This window comes from Lissotriton vulgaris, chromosome 5 (assembly GCF_964263255.1).
Source record: "Lissotriton vulgaris chromosome 5, aLisVul1.2, whole genome shotgun sequence".
NCBI classification, from domain to species: domain Eukaryota; kingdom Metazoa; phylum Chordata; class Amphibia; order Caudata; family Salamandridae; genus Lissotriton; species Lissotriton vulgaris.
The window spans coordinates 734,887,978-734,913,330 of NC_141693.1; the positions used below are offsets into that span (position 1 = coordinate 734,887,978).

Sequence of the window (25,353 nt, forward strand, 5' to 3'; positions counted from 1 at the left end):
TAATACATTCTTGGTTTCAATTGTAAAATCCAAGATGAAAGATAACATTTATGAAGGCACAGTCATGGGGACGTCTTCTTAAGTGCCAAGTTTTCAACTTTTTTATGCTAATTTATTGATAGTCATCAAAAGGAAATACTCTTTTGGCATATTACTTTTACCCCTCTAGACACGTCTTCTTATAATAGCCAGAACTTGCATTTGGTGGTTCATAACTAGGCTATTCAATCTGTATAGTAGTGTGTTTACGGAGCATTGTTTACTTCTTTGAAACATCGAAAATGCTTAGCTCCCATTGGCTCTCAAACCAGCCAATCAAGATGCAAGCAGAAATGCATGTTAAGCTCACCGTTCTGAATACAGAGCTTGGTTTACTTCCTTGTAACATCGGAAATGCCTGGCTCCCATTGGCTCTTAAACCAGCCAATCAGGATGTTAGCAGAAACACATGTGACGCTCGCCGTTCCAATGACGGTGAGTGTTATATACTGCACCTCTGACGGTCTCCCTTACCTCCCCGGTCGGCTCGGATGCCGGTTTGAAGTACCGACGGAGAGGTAGGGTGACCGACAGGGTGATAACAGCGCTGCAGGCACAAGCTCTCATTTGCTTAATAGACAGGATGCCCTTTACATCGGATGCCAGCGTTAATTCATTTCCTACATGCTAGCTCTCAGTAGGACTGTAGCGTCTGACTGGCACTTTGTTTTCCTATTACTTTGGAACCTCTGTTTCACGTTGGGAACAACGTGGTTCCATATGTACAAGCGCAAATGGAAGGTCATGGTAATGGTGATACTGACCCTAAATTCAGGTCGATCACGGAGTTTGAGTGACGGAGTGAGTGGTGCGCCTGACGCAGGTATATGTTTGTTTGCAAACACAAGATACAAGGGGCTTTTTTCAGTTATGCTGTTCTTTGCCCTTCTTTTAGAGCGGTGCTTCCCCTATACCCTGAGCCGTGGCCAGGTGGGGTGAGGTCTTTACATCTTCCTTTTGATGACTATCAATAAATTAGCATAAAAAAGTTGAAAACTTGGCACTTAAGACGTCCCCATGACTGTGCCTTCATAAATGTTATCTTTCATCTTGGATTTTACAATTGAAACCAAGAATGTATTAACTAGGATAAGAATGCTGTGCTTCCTCAATTAGATTACTGTCTAATAACTCTATGTTTTCGCTACTCCTAGAAACTCTCCATCTTGGAATGGTGAAAGTTCCGATACAGACATCTAGTGGACACAGGTGATCCCAGTATCGGTTTTTGATATTTATAATTTATTGTTACTTATAATTTGAGCACTTTTTTCTTTAATGCACATTGATTCGTAGTAGCAAGTAAGTGTATAGTGGTCCTGATGAAAGCAATGACAACATAAGTCATATATTGCAGAAACATGTTGACCCTAGAATACCTTAGATGATCCAAGTTGGATTATCCATGTCTACTTTTTTAACATTGGAAAAGCGGGTAGCGACAGAATAAAGTCACGTTCAGCACCCTCCTATCCAATTTTACTTCACACACTCTTTCCTTATTTTTTCACCATTTTTGCACTACGACATCAGTCCCCTTCTCTTAAACATCCTCTCCGTTGAGAAGTAAGACCACGTTAATCTCATTGTCCATGAGAGGGCGGTTATAATCTTAGCTCTCCATGAGCAACATAGGAGATAACACCATCAGTGGTCTTAGAAGGAACCCAAATGATGAAGGGCGGTTCCGTGTGGTGACTGATGGGCATCCTCATATGACCATCTGTTGGGGTTAATGTTAGGTTGACCCTAGTTTTTTTCACTATTTGGTTATTAAATCTTCTGGAGAGGCACAGTTAGTCTTCTTATTCATGTTACCTCAGACCCTCTGGCCCTTAGACTTTGAACAACAAAGATACGCACAATCCTGGGAAGGTAGATCATACAACCATCCCCCTCCAACAATGTATGAGAGAATGGAATCCGCACCATATACATATAAACGAGATCATGCATATCCCTATCTGAATCAAAATCAATTTGGGGTTCCGACCTCAAACAGATATGATGCCCTGTATACCCATGATTATTTGGATGAGGTGGATTGACTGACACCTGTCCTGCCCCTTAGTACTTCACCTGACCTTTCGAACTGTGTGAAACAAACTAACATAATAAGTACTGATAATCCAACAAGTACCTTAGCCCTCTTAAGAGTGGCACCAGTTATCAGTACAATAGAGCCCGTAACACTTTTCCCTGAGAATCTTTCCCTACAAGTGGCACCTACTCTCTCCACTCTTCAATTAGGTAGCTTTCCTCCCACTATAGCCCATAACCTGCTACCTAGCACTAGTAATCAACCAGCAGCTGCAACAAGCCGACTTAATCAAAACCTGTATCCGTTTACTAACACGACTCAAGAGTCATTGACTGATCACGACGTACTTAACACTATAACAATCTTGTTGTGGAACATAGCAGGACTGGCCGCAAAAGTAAAGGACCAGACGTGGGTGAAATTTATAAGGAAATTTGCTATACTGTGTTTTCAGGAAACATGGCTCATAGATAAAAATGTCTTCATCGAGGGGTTTCAGAGTTTCTTCGTCCCAGCAATTCCATCGCCCAGTGGCAGATCAAAGGGGGGCCTGGCAACATTCATCAGCCTCTCCCTCATCTGCCAGGTCAAAACCAAACAATTGGAAAACAGGAACATTCAGGTCATGGAGCTTAGGAAGGGCAGAAAAGCACTAACCTTGGTCAACTTTTATAATTCAGTAACATCACCAGGAGAGTACAACATCGTCAAGCTCCACAATTACTTGTGAGATGAATTGGTAAAATTGCCACGGAATAAAATAATCATTGGTGATTTCCACGCGCATATCTGTGGAAACCTGACCGAGACAACCTTGGACTCCTTGGGATGCGGGAACAGGTCAGGACTTCATTTTGCTCACTGTCCGCGAGGTACCAATGTGAATAATCTAATAGATGACCTGAACCTGAGTGTCGCTATGTCCCTGAAAGATGACTCCTTTATTTTTGAAGTACCAACTTATAAAGGTTCTGAGCACGGCTCTTTCATAGACCATATTCTTCTTTCTGTTGATCTGGCAAATTTAGCCTTAAATTTCAAAATACATGAAAGCATCTTTAGTGACCACAATCCAATCTCAATTGAACTAGGAGCGGGTCTTTTTGAATTACGGAAAAACCATAAAGACATGGGTGCTCTAAAGTTGATCAATGGAAATCGCCGTCTGAAATGGTCCATGATAAACAGTGATACTTTGTATAGGTCTGTTAAAACGAGCTGCAAACAGGAACTTAATCTTTGTGTCTCTGAGTCCACACCACCTGAAACCATCTTATCTGCTTTTGCTGTTGTAGTTCAAAGGATTGACCAACTGCTATCTGTTCCAATAAAAGGCCCAACTGTTTATCAGCCAAGATGGTTTGACCACGCTTGTTCGGCAGCTAGTCGGAACTTGAAAATGGCCCTCAAGAAAAAGCCAAGGGATTCCGCACATATTAAAATCTTGCGATCTGAATATAAATCAACCTTGGCATCCCATAAAAAGGATATAAAAGCACACATCTGGGAGTCTTTGCTTGACCCATCAACTCTGGGTAATAGCTATAAGTTTTGGAGCATAATTAACAAGCCGATGTTTGATGACCCCAATGCCTCCAGTCTTGGAACAAATATACCCGAGAATGAGTGGGTCTCTCATTTTAGTTTAATCTTCAAGAGCGATGATCCACAGGTGATACAAGAAATTAAAATCACAGAAGAAGCTCCCCTGCATTTCACAGTTGAAGAAGTCGCCTGCGGGCATTTGTTCGCGCTATATTAAATGTTAAAAAATAAATAAATAAGTCGAAAAGGGGATCCGCGGCTTAACCAGTAATAAGGCCCCGGGCCCAGACAGCCTTCCTCCAGATTTATTCAAATCAAATATCTCACTTTGGGCCCCAATCCTTACCGCGGTTGTCAATGCTTGAGTTGCAATCGGGAGCCCAAAGTCCTGGGGGGCCTCAACCATAGTACCCGTCTACAAGAAGGGTGACAGAAACAATGCAGCATGTTACAGGCCCATCTCCCTGATAAACTCAGTTGCCAAAGTAGTGGGAGGAATAATTTTAAATAGGCTGACCATGTGGGCTAAAAACTAACAATGTAATGTCCCCCGTTCAATACGGGTTCAGACCAGGGCACTCAACAATAACTCAATGCTTGAACCTATACTTAATCAGTGGCAAGTATACTATGGCCAGAAATGGAACTGTATATATGGCCTTTATGGACTTATCATCGGCCTTTGATTGTGTTGATAGAAGCAGGCTCTGGGATGTCCTACTCAAAATGGGGGTTGAGAAGAACTTGATTAACTTTTTAGCCGACCTCCATAGTGACACTCTAGCAAATGTCCGCTATACAAAAGACTTGAAAGTTACTAGAGACTTTAAGATAAATCGGGGGTTAGGAAGGGCTGTATTTTAGCGCCATTTCTTTTTAATTTATATATTAATGGTCTCGAGGAGCATCTTTTAAAAACTAATACTGACTATCCACACATAGGGAGAAAGGGCGTACCTGTTCTGCTTTATGCAGACGACGCCGTCCTTATCTCCAGAACTGCACTGGGCCTTCAAATATTACTTGATTCCTTTTTCTTATTCATGAAATCACGGGGCCTGAGCATCAACAACACTAAATCATTTGTTATGAAGATAGGATCTGGTTCAAAAAAGTCTTATCCCTTCTCTGTTAATGGGGAAAAAATACCAATAACAAAGACTTTCTCATACCTTGGTGTATTGTTTGACCACAAACTCACTTGGGGTCCTGCGGTAAGGAAGAAAAAGGGAGAAACAGCAAGGACTAATGCTGCAATAACTGACTTTGCAAGTAAAATGGGAAATACGCCAGCGGTTGCTCTGATGAAACTATATCAAGCCAAAAGCACCGCTGTGGCCTGTTACGGGAGTGAAATTTGGGGCTTTGTCCCTGTGGGTGACCTTGTAACAATTGAAAACAATTTCCTAAAACAAGTATTATGTCTACCTAAAGGCACAGCTAATTTCTCCATTCACGAAGAATTTGGTATGCCTTACCTAGGGGATAAAATTGCTGTTAACCCCTTGCTGTGTTGGTTAAACTGCTGGATGAATGATGATATACCATTTACCCAAAATATCCTTCTCGAAGCACTCAACTGGGAAGGGAAATACAAGATACCCTGGTTAAAATATATCAGAAACTGTCTTCATGAACTGGGTCGGTTGGAACTTTTCCTAGCACCACAGCAAGTATCCAAAGGATACTTTTTTGTTGAATCGACAGCTAGCCAGGGAAGAGTTGGAGCTCAAAAAAGGTAGCGTGAGGAGGCATGTTTTAACAAAATCTTGCGTGCAAATTGAACCCTACCTATCCTGGCCCATCTCTAGATATGAACGTTTCCTGTTGTCCAGATTTCGTTTTGACTTATTTCATTTGATGCTAGCTGTGCCTAGTGGGGCCCACAGGGGACAAGTGTTGCCAGCTTGCGGCTGCGACAGTAAGTCTCCGCAAGACCTGGCTCACTTTTTATTTATATGCTCCTACTACATGATACCACGAAAACTGTTTTTAAAACCCCTTTTAAAACAATTGAACTTTGTGCAAATAAGGCCTGCATTACTTTATCTTCAAATGCTATACCGTGAAAGCACCTTGTTTCTATGTAATTTCCTAAAAACAGCCCTGAAATTTAGAAGCATGGAAGGTTAATCGTTATTCGAATCATCCCTCCCCCGGTAATATGTTTTAGATAAACAGTATATTTATATTTTTTAGAAATTGTATGCTCTCTTGTGACTTCTCGCTCTTGATAAAATGTCTTTTTAACATTGTTAAGTATGTATATGTTTTTTATTGTACTTTTATGACTGCATTGCATACAGTCGAATAAAGGAATTTTGAATTTGAACTGAGAGACAGAATACGGAGATATGTCCGCACTTATTGGAAGGTGTTGAGTTGTGCCTTCTTTGGTAACAATGTGGAATGGAACAAAGAAATGAGAATTCTAATGTTCACTTTATAGCTCCCAGTTAGGCCTAGAAAATAAATATTGTTTTTAACTAACAAAAATATTGCAGTCTTAACCAATATATTACATTACCATTTGGCAAAAAGATGGGACTTTTTTTTCCAATCAAAATACTTGACGAAGGTTTAAACTGAGGGAAAATAGCTCATTTTGGAAAAAGGTTCGCGTTAGACCAACACATTTCTTATATAGTTATGATTGGAAAAGTAAAAATATAATTTTAATAAATTGTAAAGTGCAGCACTTGTATCTCGAGGTCTCTACCATTTGCACAGTCGATTTGAGCGGACATTTTGTGTTCCAAGTATCGAGGACCGCAAGATTCGGAGCCTACTTAAGGGAAGGTAGAGTAGTGGCAGGAGAAAGCCTTTGTGAGGATTGTGAGCAATGAGGTCTTCGACTTTTCTTTCCACAGCATATATCCTATGGAAGTTGCACCAAGTAAGCAGTAGGTACTGTGACATCCGTGTGGGTATGCTGTGACTAAAGTTATCCAATTAACTATGTATACATACAATTTCAATATAATTCAGCTTACACGCAGTAAACCAGTAAGTAAACGTTTCTGGTCCTCTATCAGCCCAGACAAGGCAAGAAGAAGACCAGAGAATAAAATAGGTATCAAAGATAATACAAGAAAATTGTATTTTATTTTATCAGATACCACTAGCTGAGATATTGATTGGTGTTCTTTAGGAGGGGGAAACATTGAAAAAAAGGATACGATTCCCAGAGCTGAATGAAATGCAGTAAGGATATTTATAGAAAAGATGGATGTAAAAATAAATAAATAAATAAATAAATAAATAAATAAATAGGTTTGTGATCTGCATCTCTGCCACTACTATCCATGCAAATCTACGGTCACTACAGTCAACATGCATTAAGTTAGAAAAGGAACTTTACTACAACCTCATTACTGAAGACACTGTCATCTTGTCTGCTCCTCCTCGTTGGCCTTTTCAGTTCATTACTCTCGTGGCTTGTTTTCACTTCTTCTGCCGGTTCTATTGTGTCTGGCGAGGAAGGTGTTTTCCTAAGAACAGGTGTTAAAGAATGTCCCTGGCTTTGAGGAATACAGTTTATGGGAGCTGCTTCCTGCGCCAGAGGTGGGTGGATTTCACACACCAATTCTACAGTGTCTTCGCCGTCAGACTCAGCAGGTGGCTTAACATGCCCGTGGAGAGAGTCAACCACATTGTACTCATTCAAATATTCCTCATTTGGGGTGTTTGTTTGGAAGCATTTCACCTCAAACTTTTCGCAAAACTCCACTGCATCAAAAATGCACAGCTCCTTCGATGCGAGGAGCACCTTCCCCACGTTCTCTTCTGTTATGGCCAGGTCTCCGGTGTACAGGAAGTCTAGCAACAGGCTAATCACTTCGGAAAAACTTTCATGAAGAATGATGTTGGCTGATGTCCCATCTCCATACAAGCTTTGGAAAAACGGGCTTGCGTTAGCCAGAATACTCCAATGGGCCTTGAATAAGATACCACCCACAGCCAAAGTAGCATCACAAAATCTTCCTTCTTGTCTTTGCTTGTTCAGTGCCTGCAGAACCTTCACACTGTGCTGAACGAAAGAACTGTCCATATTTCTCAGCGTGGAAACATCATGAAAGAAACTGTTTTCAGAAAGGAACATAAAAAAATATACGTTTTATTAAGACTTCTCGAAGTGTTCCATTTGTTTCAACAATCTAGCAGCATCCATCTTGTCTACTTTAATGAAACCGACCTTCAGACGTATAACAAAGTCAAAAACTCAGAAACATGTAATACAAATGAGTGGTGAGACACTGACACAGTATTGCCACATAATAGGCATTAATATCTCAGCTGTACATGATTTTAAAGCAGGCCTCGTCCATTAACAGCACAAATCCTAAATATAGACATTAAACAGTGAGCTGCTTTACCAAAACTATTTAGGATTACTAATTGAATAAATAGCATCTGGACTGGAAAGACAAATTACCACACTGTGTATTTTCTCCTTGCCACAGTCCTCACTGCACCCTGTTGCTTGACATCTGCTGGTCTGCTTCCCCTACAGTGTGCTATAAAAAATAAATAGGTACCTTCAGGCCACGAGGGCCTTTAAGAATAGGACCTAGTCCCAGAGACCTAATTCATCCCTCCAATTGAAGACCTAACTTGTTACTGGGTGTACCTACCGTTTGTAAAGCACAGGGGGTAGGTCTCCCCTATATAAAGCCTCTATGCTAGTACCTATCTTGCTACCTGCCTTGCTATCGTGGTCACCTAGCTTGCTAAGAGTCAGAAGGCCTTTAAAGCGCAGCAATACACCCGCAATGAAGACTATAATTAGTCCTTCAAAAGAGCTGGAGTAATTCTTCCTCAAAACCAAGAATTAAAGTCAGCATCTAGCGATTATTTATTATGTATCTTTTGTCCAGGGAGCAGAAGATTAAAGTCAGTGAAATAGAACACTTTGCAATTGCCCCACACAAGCTCAGCTAAATAGTAGATGGTTTATGTCACAGGTCTCCAACAAGTAGCTTGGGAGATACTGATAGCTCACAGCACCCTCAAAGTGGCTCTCAGAGGTGAAGCCAAGCCCTGTACTGTATGCAAACGAGTCTGTGCATATTAAAGACAGCACTGCTCATATCAAGACTCTCAGAGTGGTAGGCAGCCACACCTAAGCAGGGCTGCATGATAACATTCAAACACATGTTCTGCCACATGACCATCTGTCTCAACTCACAACCTAGCAAAGTCACATGAAGATTGGGCGTGTGTGTGTGTGTGTGTGTGTGTGTGTGTTGGGGGGGGGGGGGGAAGCAGGCAGGAGTGTCTCTCTCTAATAAACAGTATCACCAAAATGATATTCTACACCGACCTTAAAGGGCCCATCTCTGGCATAATTGTGTCTGTTTATGGCATAATAGAGGCAACACCATAATATTCAATCTAAAAGTTAGGAATTATAAAGCACTGTTAATCACAAGCGAGGGTATCCAGGCGCTGAGAGCCAGGCTGCTCAGGAGGAATCAGTTGAACAACCAGGTCTCGAGCCCCATTCTGAATTTCTGAAGGGTGGGTGAAGATTGGAGGGGGGATTCTGTTCCAGGACTTTGCATTGAGGCGGGAGTGTCCTCCACTGTTGCTTCGTCTGATGCGGAGGAGTGAGCGAGGGAGGTGGAGTACTGGTGTCTTGAGGGTTGGTGGAAGCTCAGGCGGTGGTAAATGTATGATAGTCCTTGATTGTGGAAGGCTTTGTAGGCATGGGTCAGCATTTTGAACTGGCATATCTTGTGAACGCCAGTGTAGTTTCTTCAGGTGTGGGGTGATGTGGGTCCGTTTGGGGATGTCAAGGATGAGCCTGGCCACTTGATTATGTATGGTCTGCAGTCTCTACAAGAGGTGGATGGCTATTCCAACGTAGAGTGTGTTGCCATGGTCCAAGCGGCTAGTGAAGAGGGCTTTAGTGACAAAGCGTCTGGTGGTGACAGGGAGCCAATTGAAGATCTTTCGGAGCATGCAAAGAGTGAGGAAGCAGGTGGAGTCGACCTTGTTGATTTGGTTTTCATGGAGTGGGTGCTGTCCAGGATGATGCTGAGGTAACAGGTGTGGTCTGTAGGAATGGGTGAGGGTTCCAGTTACCTGGGCCACCAGGAATCATTCCCTGTGGAGATGTTGTTCCCGAAGATCAGAACGTATGTTTTGTCTGGGTTGAGTTTGAGGCACTTTTTCATTAAGTCAGCGACGCTGGTCATGCACAGGCAGAAGTTGGCCCTCGTGGTGGATGGGTCTTCAGATAGAGAGAGGATTAGCTGGCTGTCGTCAGAGTAGGAGTTGATGTTCAGTCCATGGGTTCTGACGAAGTTGGCCATGGGGGTCATGTAAAAGTTGAACAGAGTAGGGCGGAGGATGAACATTGAGGGACGCCGCAGATGAAGTTCTTGGGTTCTGTGGTGAAGGGTGGAAGGTGAATTCTCCAAGTTCTTCTGATGAGGAAGTAAGCGATCACTTAGAGGGTGCCCTCTTCGCTTCTGATCTGATAAAGCCTATTGAACAGAGTGTGGTAGGAGATGGTGTCAAAGGCTGCTGAGAGGTCAAGGAGGAATAAAGCAGCCATTTCTCCCCAGTCTAGGAGGGTTCAGATGCCGTTGGTGGCTGAGATTAGGGCAGTTAAGGTGCTGTGGTTCTTTAGGAAACAGGATTGGGATGAATACAGAAGATCGTTATTTTCCAGGTATTTCACAATAACTTGGGGGGGGGGGGGGGGGGGGGGGGGGAGTTGGGAGAGCAGGGTAATGGGCCGGTAGTTCTTGAGCTCGTTGGGGCCTGCTGATTGTTTCTTGAGAATGGGTTTGACTTCAGCATTCTATTCTTCTGGGAAGGTGGTCAGGTGGTAAAGTTCTTGGGTGCTGGAATCTGCTGTGATTGTGAAGCGGTCGAATGAGTGGTCCGACCAGATGAGCTTGGTGACATGGCTGTACTGGACTCTGTTGCTGACTGGGAAAATTGGGTCGAGTATGTGTCCTGCATTGTAGAAGCCGGGGCGTGGTCCTGGAGGTCTGCAGGCGAGGCTCCCTCTAATGGTGGTTTTGCCTTCTGTTTTGAGACGGAATTTGAGGTGTTCCATAATCGGGGTGGTGCTGTCTGTGGCGGTGGTGCAGTGGATGGTTTCTTTGTGGATGATGGCGATCCCACTTCTGTGTTTGTTGATGCAGTCCCAGAGTGCTATCTTGAAGCCGTTGGGTGTGGCCATGGCGATGTCGGATGTGGCTTCTGGGTTGAGCTACGTCTCTGTGAGGAAGACGACATGGGGGTGAGGGAGGTGATGTTGTCCCAGATCTCAGTGGCATGTTTGCAGTGCGATCTGGAGTTGAGGAAAAGGTAGTGGTGTCATCCAGGTGCAGTTGTTATAAGCGTGGTGGTGGCTGCAGTGTGTGCTGCGGTGTTGCAGGAGAAGAGACAGTGGTGGCATGTGGAAGGTCCTTCTGTTGAGTGTGGAGAGGGGCGGCAGCAGATTTTGTTGCGGAGTATGGAGTCTAAGACTATGAGTTTGGCACTAAGCTGTGGGGGACAGGAGATCAGGGTTCCTGGCGCTGAGTACGGTCCAAGAGCGGATGGGTGCTGATGGACATGCCTTTGGGGTGCCTTTGGCGCATCCACTGCTTAGCCGTGATGCGGCCTCCATTAAATAGGTCTTGGGAGGCGGATGGGGTCTGGGAGGCGGTAGGTCGAAGGGGCAAATGACGCGAAGGCGAGCAATGAGGCAGGAAGGCGAGAGGTGAGGAGGGTTGGCTCGCTGCAAAAGAAAATTACAAAAAAATGGCAGTTTAGATTATAAACAACAAGGCACAGAAAATTACAAGAAATGGAAAGCTGAAAACATAAAATCACAATTAACAAGGTAACAGGTTTAGGCTAAAGATGACAATGTGCAGAGAACAACAGCAAATCAAAAGCAGGGAATTAAATAGAAACACAGGGCAAAACCAAAAACCAGGAAATAAGCACTGGGCTATGACAGCGGGGGGGGGGGGGGGGATGGTACACTGACCAGCTAAATGCTGTTGCACTGCAGCCTTCATTAAGTAGGTCCTGGGATGGGGGCCGGGAGCTTAAAGTCAGGAAATGGGAGTAGCAAATGGCAGGATGGCAAGTGGCTAGGCGGGACGGCTCGCTGCAAAAGAGAAGCACAAATTACAACATTGGTCATCCAGGACTATTTTGGGAAACCTTGATGTAGTTGTGGCAGAATGCCTGACCAACTTTCAGCTTTCCCAAACACAATGGTGGGCGATCTTCCATATTAATGGTCATGACTGATATATGGTGGGCAACTTTGCCATTATGGCGTCCTGTCGTGGCACTGTTAGAACTGGTAGGCATTAATAGCTTATCACATGCATCCTTATTGTTAAACAGAGCATCCATTGAATCCGATGCATTGGAAGCAGAATATGTTTCAAGAAAGGCATTTGTACACTGGAGTACTCAATGGAAAGAAAAAGTTGATAACTGGGGACTGCATATTTCGAAGGGTAAAATCATGTCTTTTCAGGAAAGGTTTTTTTTCCTGGAAAAGTGAGATTGTTTGCCCAAAATGTAAAGTTTTATTTGATTGAAAAAAATGCATTTTTAGAAACTGATATGCTGATGACTAAAGCTTGCAATTCCAAAACACATTTAAAGATGGTAGTTGAATGATAATTCAGTCATGGTTGGGAAGATTTATTATTAGGTTATATCCTTTGCTCCAGAGGGTACATGATGCTTTTGATGTTATTTTATTAGTCAGGTGCTGACAATTTATTATTAGTAACCTTTTTGTTGGCATTTCTTCAACAAGAAATGCTTGGGTGGTTGCTACGGATAATCATACTTAGGGTGGTCATAGTGTAACATATGTGGCCACTATTTTATTAGTGGCTTGCGGGAACTTTCTTTGAAAAGATGTAGCTCTCACTAAATAAAAAGGTTGGAGACCTCTGGTTTGTGTACTTCTTTCTTCACTTCCCTTGAACATTAAGGGGCTATATTTGAGCTCCCTCACAGCTTTATTTGCCCAATCAGTTTTGTCTTCAGTCTCGGAGATATCCCGGCACTCCTACCCAGGTGAAGGAAGAACTAAAGCCAAACAGTTGTTTTGAAGGAATATAGGATATCAATTCCAATGACCATTATTTCAAACATGGTTGTTTACAGAAGTGACCTACACATGCCTCTATAGAGGTTGTGCAGATTTAGAAGTCCTATTAATAACAGGATTTGAGCATTAGATCCAAAATGTATGATGTAAGAATCAGTCTCTTTGGTGCTCAAAAGAAGTGATGTGTTACAAAATAATGAGGGAGACCACGGAGATACCTCATGAAAATGTGAATTTTTCTGTTTGCCATCCCAGATGGTTCAGATGAGGATATGTTCGGAAAAAAACACCACTTTCATCCTCAAGAAAGAACAGATACTTGAGAATAATGTTTCCATCATCCTCGGGTATAGAATGAACTTCACTGGCTTTATATTTATATTCATATTCAGGTGCATGGGTAGGACACATGCGTTGGAACAGGCAGACATGTTAAAGCCAGAGGTTGTCCACATGCATTCTCTTCTTTCTGAGCTACTAATTTTCTCACACACCCTCAACAACTTTTGTATAAGAGTGGAAGCACCGTAAGTAGTGGCATATTCGGTGATTCCACCACAATAGTCCTTGCTGACTTGTCAGACATTGTTTTCTTTAATTTTTTATATTCAAACTTGGAGGTGAAAACAATTCTGAACACTTTAGTTGGTGGTGTGCAAACGATAAGTATTTTTGCTGAAATTCAGTTTTCCAATTTTCACACATTATTGTTCATACACTACATAGTTTTATCAGCAAATTTGCATGTTAGTGTTAACGTTTGTGACCATTTCAATTTAAAATGTGCTGTCTGTAAATGAAATACACAACCACGTTGGAATGACCACACTGGAATCCGTATACGAGTCACACCAGCGACAACCAGACCAAAAATTGACTCTCAAAAATAGTGTAATACATAGGTCTGCGTCTGCAGTCCTGGCATCCTATTCAGCTTCGTTGCTCCATTTTCATTAAAGGCACAAAAGTTAATATCAAAGCAAGTAATCTTATTTTTTAACAGGTACACAGCATGGCCAGAAGATGCTCAATTATGTGTCCTACTTGCCATTCGTTCCACACACAATGAGACACTGGTTCTGTTCCATCCATCAACTCACGCAAACTTCATCACATCCTTCATAAACGCATGCATGTACCTTCTAAACCGCCCTAAACGCTCCAATTCAGCCTGATACTCCTTGTTGATCTTTTAACGGATGTAATTTGTCCATGATTTTAGTACTTCCGGGTCACATAAGATTCTTCGGCAGAACATAAATACTGGAACTCGACTGAGAGTGGGAGGGTTGATAATCTGTAAAGTGACCCAGGATTGGAGCACTGGTGCTTTCTCAACCAATCCCAGTGTGTTGCACCAAATTTCGAAGTGTTGATTGGATGTGGAGTCACTGTCTGAGTCCTCCTGTAAGCTCCAACGATGTCGGTGCTTGCTGCCCAAATTGGAGAAGGTTCGGTCTTTAGTTGCTGGCGTGGGGTTAGATGGGGATGTAATGCACAGGGCGACAGCAGTTTATGTCGACTTCGGCAGGCGGGTTTGCTGCTGCCCGTTGTTTTGAACGAGGGAATGATTAGAGCCGTGATTTGACCATATAAATGGAGTCCCATATGCCGGTCAGCCTGTGCACAAAATAGAGCGCGCCCACGTGGTTACTCAGCAGGTTGCATGCAGGGCCACAAACTGCGGCTTTACATGCGGGTGCTTCCAGGATGCACGATGGCATTTTTCTGAAGCATATTTTGAATTTTTACGGACAATAAATGTTTTGGTAATTTGACACTGGTTCCGTTAATGAGGTCTAAGGTTACGCTGATACACGGGCCGCATTCTGCGTGGAGCAAATGACCCCGAGTGGTTTCATTGTTTCTGATCAGATGATGTAGTACGTCTGCGTTAGTAAATAATGTATAATATTCGTATTCATTCTTGTGGTTGCAATTTTTTTTATAAACGTGCATGTTGTATGTTTTTGTGAAAAAAATTACATAGCCTTGGCTGCCGCCCTCTTTCTTTCCTTTCCAATGTAGTCTTCCGTCTTTTAATTGTGAACGAATGTGCATCGTTTGGGTTAATAGACACGGATCTTGGCAACAAGAGTGCACTTCATAAAGTAGACTGAGTTATGTTATGCAGAGAATATGATGGGCAGGTGCAGTTCGCAATAAAGTGCGTTAGCGAAAGTTGGCGGGTGAAAGTGACTAAGTTAATGAAAGCCATTTCTTAAAACGATGCAACACACACAATTCTGGGGTTTCCTGGCAAACCAAAGTTGGTACCCTATGTTCTAGATCGATTTTGCAACCAGAGCCATTCACATAATCAAGCTACTATCAGCGACCTTTTATTTATTATATAAGAACGTCTTAGTGCGGTATGACTTTGTGGAGTGGGAAGCAACCAGAACAACTAGGTTTGCAGATTTTTGCGGCAGGTGGTCGGTAAAGGGCATCTTTTCAGGGACCAAGGCAGGATGTTCCACTGCCTAGGGCCCAAGTGTGAGAAAAAGCGACCGCCCGTTCAAGCCAATTTAACAATGAGAACCACACATAGGTATAGGTTTCTTGGACGCAGGGAATAAGTTGGCTGTGAAGGTACCACCAGTTCTTGTAGGTAAAGTGGACCAGTACACGATCTAGCTTTATGCATTATTTGACCTAACTGTAATGTACTTGAACCGTGAACTGGTCTCAAGGTGATTGTCGCACAGTTCACTTTACAAAATCCTCTAACTTCAGTCGCTGAAAGGAAAGGAAATGTAGTAAGACAAACTGGCTATTGACCTCTGTCTCTGAAAGTCAAGCAAATGTGACAAGATAACAAGATTTAAAAGCATCTTTATTGCTCATTCACTTTGTGAGCAATAAAGATGCCTTTAAATCTTATCTTGTCACATTTGTTCCTCTTTCAGAGACAGAGGTCAAAAGTCAGTTTGTTTTCCTACCTTTACTTTTCTTTCTGTGATGGAAGTTAGAGGATTTTTAGCTTGCCAGAAAGGGCGAGTAAAACCCTAAAAATAGCTCGTCCTGATTAAATCTGGTTCACCATAGCGAGCGGGCAAGTGGATTTTTTGAGCCCAGTATAGAGCTATCAACTGAATGCTTGTATCCACCTTAAGTTAGTGAAGTTCGCGAAGAAGACACAAAACGGAGGCATGTTTAGGAGGAAGATATAGAAGCCTAGTGGCAGAGTTCCTAAAGACTTGTAGGCGTCTTAATAAAGGCCTTGTCTGCCCCTGAGTAGAGGATGTTTCCATATTCCAGTGTTGACAAAATCAAGGCCTTGAGAACTGACCTTTGGGCTGCAAAAGGGATTATCCAGATGATTTTTTCAGCACCACGAAATAGGTTGAAGCTACCTTGGGGCTTTGAGATTTTATCAGCATATTGACATCTAGCCAACAACCTAAGTTATTTTCTTTAGAACCCAGGACAGGGGGAGTTCCTAGGGTCTCAGGCCAGTGCTGGGGGCCCCATAGCATAGGGTTCTTACCCTTCACCATCACCTCGGTCTTGTCTCCATTAATGAGTTGGTGTTCATCTAGGTGGAGACAAGAATTCAGGGCTTTGGAATTGTGGCCCTGGGCAGACGGCAAAAAAAAGATCATCTGAGTGTCATCTGCTCAAGAAAATGGGGTAAGGCTGCAGCTTTCCACGCTATCCACAAGGGAGTGAACATAGACATTGAATAACATTGGGCTTAAGGATGACCCTTGAGGGACTCCAGCCGTAAGAGCATGGTACTTTGATGTAAAGCTGGAAGAGAAGACTTGATGTGATCTTGCAAGAAAGATGACATCCAAGATAGAGCTGTCCCTTGGAGACCCAGGTTCACCAGTTTTTCTCATAGAATGTATGGGATACAGTATCGATGGCTCCGCTAAGGTCAAGTAGAATCAGTGCAGCTGTTAAGCCATTAAATCAGACGCCGTCTTGGATGTTCAGTGACTCCCAGAAGGGCGGATTCGGTACTTTGTCCTGCTCTAAAACCAGACTGTGGAATGAAGAAAGCTTTGGGTGTCCACGAAGGCAGAAATTTGCACACTCAAGTTTCTCCAAGATTTTGGGAAAAGGAGAGAGCATTGAAATTGATCTGAAGTTAGACCAAGAAGAGGGATCTAAATTAGGCTTTTTTTAAAGAGGCAGGACTGTGGCATGTTTCCATGCCTGACAAATGCATTCCTCTTTTAAGGAGGAGTTGAGGAGAACTGATAGTAATTATATTAGGTCTAGACCCAGTGTACTAAGTTTGGCCGGATAAGAGGGTCTCAAGGAAAGCCCAAGTTTATGGAGTGTGAGAGAGTGTGCAAGAGTGAGGTGTCCAGAGGGGCAAATGAGCGCAGACTTTGAGTGGCTTGCGAAGCACTGATGTCATCTGCTTCCCAGGTTCAGCATTGCATCCGTGAGCTTCTGCTAGAAATATTAAAATCCGTTTGAGACTTGCTCATTAAAGCAGTCGTAAGAGATTTTTTGATATGTCACCCTTTTTTTAGTTACAAAAAAAGTGTGCTAGATCGTCACATTGTGACTGTGACAGCGAGGGGAACAGAGATACATTACCGGGATCTGAAAGTTCTTAAACTACTTTAAAAAGAGTTTTGGAACACTTCTGAGCAGCAGTTATTTTATCTGAGTAAAATGTCACCTGGGCCGCTCTACATAGTGTGTGATAATCTTTTTGTGCCGTTTTGTACCTACATTTTTATCCTTGGTGTAGGCTTTTCTCCCAGACCATTTCAGAAGTTTGCACTGCTTTTTCTCCGCACGGAAAGCCTAATTGAACCAGGTGGCAGGAGTGTGGAGTATTGCTGAGGAGCTTGGTTCAGAAAGCAAGTTTTCTTTCCAGGAAATTCCGGAAGCAATCAATAACCATAGGTTGGTCAAGCTCTTTAGACTGCACTAGATTTGGTAAGGTATCTAGGAGTCAGGAGTTTCAGAGATGGTTAGATATAATTTGTACCAATTTTGAACATAACCGGAGGTCCAGCCGCAGCTGTCGAGGGCAAAGAACGGGTCTGAATGGAGAAAGGCACTGCCAAGGTGGTCAGAGAAGTGCCAAGAGGGGGGGGGGGGGGGGGACAGTAGTAAGTCCCTTAATGTTTTTGAAATTCGGATCTAATAGATTCCCGGCTTTATGTGTGGGTGCAGAGTTGATTAGGCCGAGCTTTCAAGACACTAAGGTCCTCTATATGGGCCGAAGACAAAGCTACAAGTTGGGTCCTCCAGATGTATATTTAGCTCGCCAAGCAGCATAAAAATGGTGCGTTTAAGAATGTAGGGAGAGAGCCGGTCAGGAACCGTAGAGCATCAATTGCCACAATCGCCAGAAGAGCGGTAAATCGGAACACCGGAAATGGTGAGATTATGTGAAAGACTGAGAGACAAAAACATGGCTTCTCAGGCAGGGATAGGCAACTCATGCATTTTACATTGACATTTCTATTGAAAAATTGTGGCTATCCCACCTGCTGTCTTGTCTAGCAATGTCATAGTCCTGGGGTAGAGTGGCAATAACGTCAGACAGTGAGGCATCATGAAGCCATGTTCTAATAAGAAACAGGGCATTTGGGATTTGTTCATTACCAAATTGTGTAGGTGTTGATGTCTTGGCAGGGAGTGCCCATTGATGCTATAGAAGGAGAATTTGCTACCTAAAGCATTACAGTAGCCTGTGGCCTCGTTCCTAGATGCCCCCAGAGAGTAAGTTTCATCTTTGCTGGGAGAGTAAAAGAAATTACAGTCTACGATGAACAAAAAGGTGCAATGGTACAGCACTTAGGACTCACCAGCGAGTTTAAAGAGGGGCGGAGTGCCTTAAGCTGGTCTGCAGAGACCATTGCATTTGGATGGATAGATGCAGGGTTCCTGGGCCTGTTGGGGCGGGGATGGGCGCAGACAGGCTTCCCTTTGGGGCGCCATGGCCACGCTTGAATAGAGCCATGCGCAGAAACTAGAGCCCTGACCGCGTGGCAGAGCAGGCCAGTCAAAGTGGCCGCTTTGCCTTAATGAAGGGGAAGTGGGGCACTTGAACACGTGCACTTTGCTAAAAATGCAGCAACACAAAGTATTCAGGATAAAACGAATAAAAAGACCCCCTACCCCAACAGAATTCCAATCCCAAACCAGGTATTTAAAATGAAGCGTGTAGTGGTGTAGTTTGTGGTCCATCCTTAGAGTAGCCAATACAGCTCATTTTGATTGCACCTAGGTAATAACTAAAGTGTTCATTCATGTAATGGACAACGTTCACAATGTTGCTGATTTCAGACTGTAACTGTCTTATTTTGTTCAGCAGCGGATATCTTACTCTCAGGGTATTTTGTTTTTATAATTAAGAACAAGTCTATGTTCTAGACGTCTGCAGTGACTTCCATTATTATTTTAAGGAACTTTATGCCTGGTCAAAGGTTTTTTTTCATTTTCTGATCCTGCTCTCACCTAGCCATCAATGTGTTTTCTGGCATAGATCCCTGATGGCAGTTTAATATTAGAGCAAAAAGATGATTAGTGGCAGGGCTACTTGTGCGCAAATTGGTAATCAGTAATTCCCCTTAGTTAGGTAAAAGCTATTTATGTTGTGTGCTCCAAGAACGGGGACAGCCACTCATACCCCCAGAAAAAACTAACAAGTTAGTCCAATAGCAAACATGAAGAAAAATGTTCTGAGCACAACATCTCGTGTGTCACAAAATCAAAGTCCAATCAGTACTCCATATCCATGGTGATCTTTATTCTTGTCATTCAGAATTCTCTTCCAATCACATATAGCCGTAGCCAACACGCGTTCCGTCAGTTCGGATGCTTGTGCATCTCTGACTTTGTCAGGGCTATAAATGAATCAACAACATGTGTCTCAGTAACATTGTAGCGGTTCAAAACACACCACCTCCACCGCAACACCAATGTGCTCAGATGAACGGTCAATTTGATCATGTGCACAAATCACCTCATACATTATTATTACACCCCAAAATTCTAATACATATTTCAATTTATCAAAAGAGCATGTTCCTCAGATTCACTGAAGTATGAGCCATCGGATGGAATTCCACCGACTGAAAAATCGCTTCCAGATTCTGTTTAATTTTCTTCTCCCTCCGATGCGGTCTCAGTATCGGATCCAGCCTTCGAGCTATCCTCCATAACTCGAGTTAGGTCTTTGGCAGCATTCATCCAATGAGACCCCATATCTTTTGACTAACCAAAGCTGCATAAAAGCTTACTTTTAAAACACTGTCCTACATAGGAGACACCAGTATTATTCGAAGTCAGTTGGTGGGTGTTACGTGCAACTGTGAAAAGTGTGTGACTAAGTGTAAAAGCACTTAGCTTATCGATCATTGGGTGCGAGCATGTGTTCAACATTAAAAAAGCACTTAGCTAATCGATGCTGCTGCAATTTCTCCAAAGACACTAAAAAGCCAAAAAAAAACAAAGTTTTACTTTACCATGTCACATACCCAATACTACAGCATACTTCAAAGTACAAGGGGTGAGCCAACTTGAGTCACTGGTCATGGCCCATAAAATATTACAGGGGAAAGGGCCACCTATCCTTCGGGAAATGGTTCAACCTTACAAAGCTCCCCGCGCCCTTCGCTCGGACCACCAATATCTTCTGCAAGTCGCGAGAGGAGGGCCAGGTCCGGTGGGAGAAGATTTTCCGTTAATGTGGCAACGTTATGGAACTCTCTCCCACTGGCCCTGCGTTCCGAAACTAGCACTCTGCGATTTCGCACATTTTTAAAGACTCACCTGTTCCCTGTTTAATGTTTTTTTCTGTTATGGTATGCTATCTGGATGAGCGCTGGGATGCCCAAGGGTAACCACGCGCTATATAAAACTCAGTAATAATAATAATAATTTGCAAAGCCAAATAGCTGATAGCATTCACCAGGCCTATTTGTCAATGCTTGTTTTGTCATGGCTCTTGTAAAATGTTATTGTTGGGTGAGCCTGTTGGCCCAGAGGTGAGTCAACCCGTTTCTCAGGGGATCCGAACCCCGCATAATTTTTTGGGGGAAATGCGTTTTTTCGTAGGACAAGAGACTTCTAAAACAAAAAAAGATATGCTGCCCAGTAGGGTTCAGCCCCTATGTCACAAGAGCCAACCCCCATACACTGTACTGTTTTTTGTTTTGCAGTTTTCAATAATGGAAACTCAACCCAAAGCTATTGGTGCACTTTACATGAGTGCCTGTTACATCACACAATGTCAATTTATTTTTTTTAGCCACAGAGATATTTGTTTCTCCCTGTGGGGTGCATTCACACAAAAATATTGTGCCACCTGATGGTCGCCCCTATGCAGAATTGGCCAACCCCAATAGTTATTTATTTTTTTCGGACGTCTTATATAGCGCGAACTTGGCCTAAAGGTACTTGTGTAATTTACATGAGCACCAGTTACACTAAACAGGGTCCCTTTTGGATTTTTTGGCCATGGAGATCTTTGCTTTCCCCCCAAGGGGTGCAATCCATGGAGATCTTTGCTTTTGATCATGCCACTCAAGAGAAAGTGAATATCACTGTAGCCAAAGTAATATGTCCCTGGGGGTTGGCCCATATGCAGAAAGGGCGAACCACCACACAATCATGATCTTTACTTTTGTCCCACCACCTATGGGAAAGCAAACTGCTTTTGAAATTATAGATACCCCGGTGTTGTCAGCCCTTGTGCTAGCGGGACTGACGGCCCAAAACACTAAAATCCCTGGTGTCTAGTGTTATTCTTTTTTTAAATTTATTTTTTTATTTTTTGTATGTTTCTTTTTATTGAAAAAACAAGCAAGGCATATACAAGACATATGAATGCAAAGACTTTACGAGGGTCGAGCATCATTTCATCAAATGTTACAATAAACAATATATTGATGGGGGAGGGGGGTGGGAGAGGACACAGAAGAACAGCAAAAGTAATCAATGAAAATAAGGGGTCAGGGGGAAAGTGGAACATCAAGGACCGCGGTAACTGGTGGTACACATATATCCCCTCTATATCTATTCCAAGGGCCCCAGATCTTGCTCCATTTCCGGGGGCGCCCCCGAGCCAAGTACACTGTTTTCTCTCGGAACATACACCAGTCCATATTTTTTACTCACACGTCAAGTGTAGGAGGCTTCTGGGACCCCCACAACTGCGCAATGCTCCGTTTGGCAATCATGGCCCCTAGAGTCACCCACTGGGTTTGTGCCACATTATGATCAGTAGGCTCCCAGACATTTAGTAAACAGCGTCTGGCCTCCGGCAAGAGAGCCACACCCGTGACCTCCTGCATTACCGCGTGGACTCTACTGCAATAGTCAAACACTTCCTGACATTCCCAGATGATATGGAGGAACGTCCCCAGTTGACCACAACCCCTCCATCATAAACCCTCCTCAGATAGACCCATCTGGACCAAACGGGGACCCGTGGTGTATACCCTATGCAATATTTTAAGTTGAACCAATCTCAATCGCGTTGGAATCGCGACCTCCTTCGGAGAGGAGATCGCCAACTGCCAGTCTTCGTCATCAAGCTCAAGGCCGTCACGGGTCCACTGATCACGTAGCTGCAATAAAAGGTTCGCCCTATGATTAATCAATTTCTTGTACACTAGGGATATGGTGCTATCAGGCATATGGCCATCCAGGATGCGATCCTCTAATGGGGTAGATTCCGGAATCTCTTCCCCCTCCGGGAAAACGGAAGTCAGTGCATGTCTAATCTGAGCATAACGAAAGTATTCCATCCCTCCCAATTCAAACTCGGTCTGCAAGGCCGCAAATGATTTCACCTTTCCCTTTACCCATATGTCTCTGACCTTGGAGATACTAATAAGATCCAACTTGTCGAACCCTTTAGTGTTCCACAGTTTGCCAAACTTGTCAGAGCCGAAAAGTGGGGTAGCCTAAGTTAAATGGTCCTTCCACCCTAATGAACTGGTAGCATCACGCCAGACCCGCACAGCTGTCCTGGTCGGCCCGTCAAAGCCTTCATCACCAATTTAGAATACAGCGCTCTATAATAATTACCACCAGGTAACCACCTATCCATGGCGAAACCGGGATTCGACACAGGGCCATACATACCGTGATTGATGGCTGCCAAGTGCGACGCCCAATAATATCTCTTAATATCAGGGAGAGCGATGCCCCCATCATACCATGGGAGCGTTAATTTAGCTAGCGCAATACGCGGTCTGCAATCCCATAATAACTTCCTCTGTGAATCCTCCACCAAACGAAAGTAACTAGCCGAAACAATATCCAGCGTGTTCTGAAGGGCATACAGAAAACGACGGAGCGACATCATTTTAAAAAGGGCCGCCTGCCCAAGCATAGATAATGGGAGTTTTTGCCAGCCAGCAACATCTCGCTTTAACCGAGTCAAAGGAGGGAGAAGGTTCCTCTCGTATCGAACCTTAGGGTCTATGGAAATATAAATTCCGAGATATTTGAATCCCTCTTGTGCTATTTGGATAGGACAGTTACGAGGCAGGATCGGTATCTCGCCACTGAGAACGTACACGTAGGATTTCGCCCAATTAAGGACCAAACCAGAGTTTCTTCCGAAGGAGGCCAAAACATCACAGAGTACCATTAAAGATTTCTTGGGGGAGGTCAAATACAGCAGAATGTCGTCTGCATATAAGGAAATACGATCCTCAAATTGCGGCGACCAATTAATGCCCCTCATCGAGGGCTCCCAGCGGATACAACGAGAGAGACTCGAGAGCCAACGCGAATAAAAGAGGAGACAGTGGGCAACCCTGACGAGTACCTCGCCCGAGACAAAACGGCTCCGATACGCGACCATTAACCACGATCTGGGCAAGAGGGTCTGTATAAAGAAGGCGCACCCAGCTAATGAAATCTGAACCGAAAGCAAATTTAGCTAGCACCGCCCACAGATACGGCCATTCAACAGTATCAAACGCCATTGTGGCGTCCAATGACGCCAAAATGGCCGGTTCACGTAGCGTCGAGGCCTTCACAAGGACCCCATGTAGACGCCTAAGGTTAAGTGCCGTATTTATGTGTGGAATAAAGCCAGACTGGTCTGGGTGAACCAGATCGCTAATAACCTTTATCAGCCTATTAGCCAACAACTTAGCTAGAATCTTAGGTTCAGAGTTCAACAGTGAGATCGGCCGATACGAGGCACACCTATTCTTCGGTTTTCCCTCCTTATGGATTACGACTATCGAAGCCAATCTCTGATCACGGGGGAGGAGACCACGATCTCGGGACTCCAGGAACAAGTCTCTCAAGTACGGAGCAATCCTATCTGGGCGAAGCTTATATGGTTCAATCGGTAGACCATCGGGACCCATCGCTTTACCTGAATTCAGGGAGTGCATTGCCAATGCTACTTCATCAGCTGAGATCTTACTATCCAGGAGGTCCCGGTCCGTCTCGGACAGACACGGGAGCGCAATATCTCACAACAACAAGCATGAATCTTCCTCCGGTCTATCCGACACGGAAGAGTACACAGAGCGAAAATGTTCGGCAAAGCATGCCACTATCTCGTGCGGGTCGGTGACCAGAGCCCCATCTTCGATCTCAATTTCGGTTACCACACGACTAGCTCTGTCCTTCCTATCTAACCACACAATTAATTTGCCACCATCCGTTACCAACGTTCTTTAATCTGACTGCTTTAAGTGCAGGACATGCAATCTAGAGGGGGTAACCTCTCGCTCTAATTCCAATTCCAAAGCCGCTATCTCCGTTTCCATCCTAACCACATCCTCTTCCTTCTGTTTTTTAACACCAACAATTAAAGAGAAAGCTTGACCTCTAATCACTGGCTTAAAAGCCTCCCATAAGGATACCGAGGAAGAGACCGACACCTCATTCTCTTGGAAATAATGGTCCAATGCCTTAATTAGTGAACTGAGAGTCTTGGGATTCCGGAGATACCAAGGGTTAATGGGAGATATCCTCCCTCCAGAGCGCGATGCCAGATCAAACCGAAACCAAAGTGGGGAGTGATCGGAAATACCCCGAGCCATATGTCTGATCTCAGCAATATAGGACGCCTGTGCAGCTGGCACTAACACATAGTCTATCCTGGAGAGACTACCATGGGCACCAGAATGAAAAGTGTACTGTCGTTGAGTAGCGTGTAGCAACCTCCAGCCGTCCACTGGGCCCATCGTGTCATTGAAGTCAGGCAACCACCCCTGAGCCCCATTGAGAGCCCGAGGTGGGTGCCTGTCCAATTCTCCAGATACCACTGCATTAAAGTCACCCCCCAGAATCAGAAACCCCCCAGGGAGATCTGGTAGAACACGTCCCAGATCAGCAAAAGTCGTAGACTGCAGGCCAGGAGGAACATAAACAGACACAAGGGAAAGCACACGACCCTCCCACCTTCCAGAAACTGCAACATAGCGCCCTCTCTCATCAAGGACCGAGGACTCCACTTCAAATGGAAAAGAGTTCTTAAGGAGAATTCCAACCCCCGGGACCCATATGAGAACCCCGGCTGAGCCACCAAACGATATCCCTTTCTATTCATGGCATGACACATGTTACCCACTAAGTGGGTTTCTTAAAGTAAAACCGCATCTGGAGAGTGTTGCTTCAGGAGTTGCAACACCACCCCGCGTTTGATCTTGTCCCCCAGCCCATTCACATTCCAGCTCATCAA

At 43.9% G+C, this 25,353-nt stretch overlaps 1 protein-coding gene across 2 annotated transcripts in view; it reads right to left on the bottom strand.

Annotated features, from left to right (window-relative positions):
- ZBTB48 (zinc finger and BTB domain containing 48) overlaps positions 1-13,947 on the bottom strand; it is a 157,158-nt gene extending 143,211 nt beyond the window's left edge. Inside the window, exons 1-3 of one of the 2 annotated variants that reach the window (XM_086922170.1) lie at positions 13,853-13,935; positions 11,622-11,744; positions 6,993-7,707 (exon numbers count right to left, since the gene is read on the bottom strand). In XM_086922170.1, the coding sequence (XP_086778296.1) occupies positions 6,993-7,676 (684 nt within the window). In that variant the 5' untranslated portion in view covers positions 7,677-7,707; positions 11,622-11,744; positions 13,853-13,935. Of the gene's footprint in view, positions 1-6,992; positions 7,708-11,621; positions 11,745-13,852 lie in introns of both variants that reach the window. The other variant, XM_086922169.1, reaches the window with a different exon arrangement.
- Positions 13,948-25,353: the final 11,406 nt, after the last annotated feature.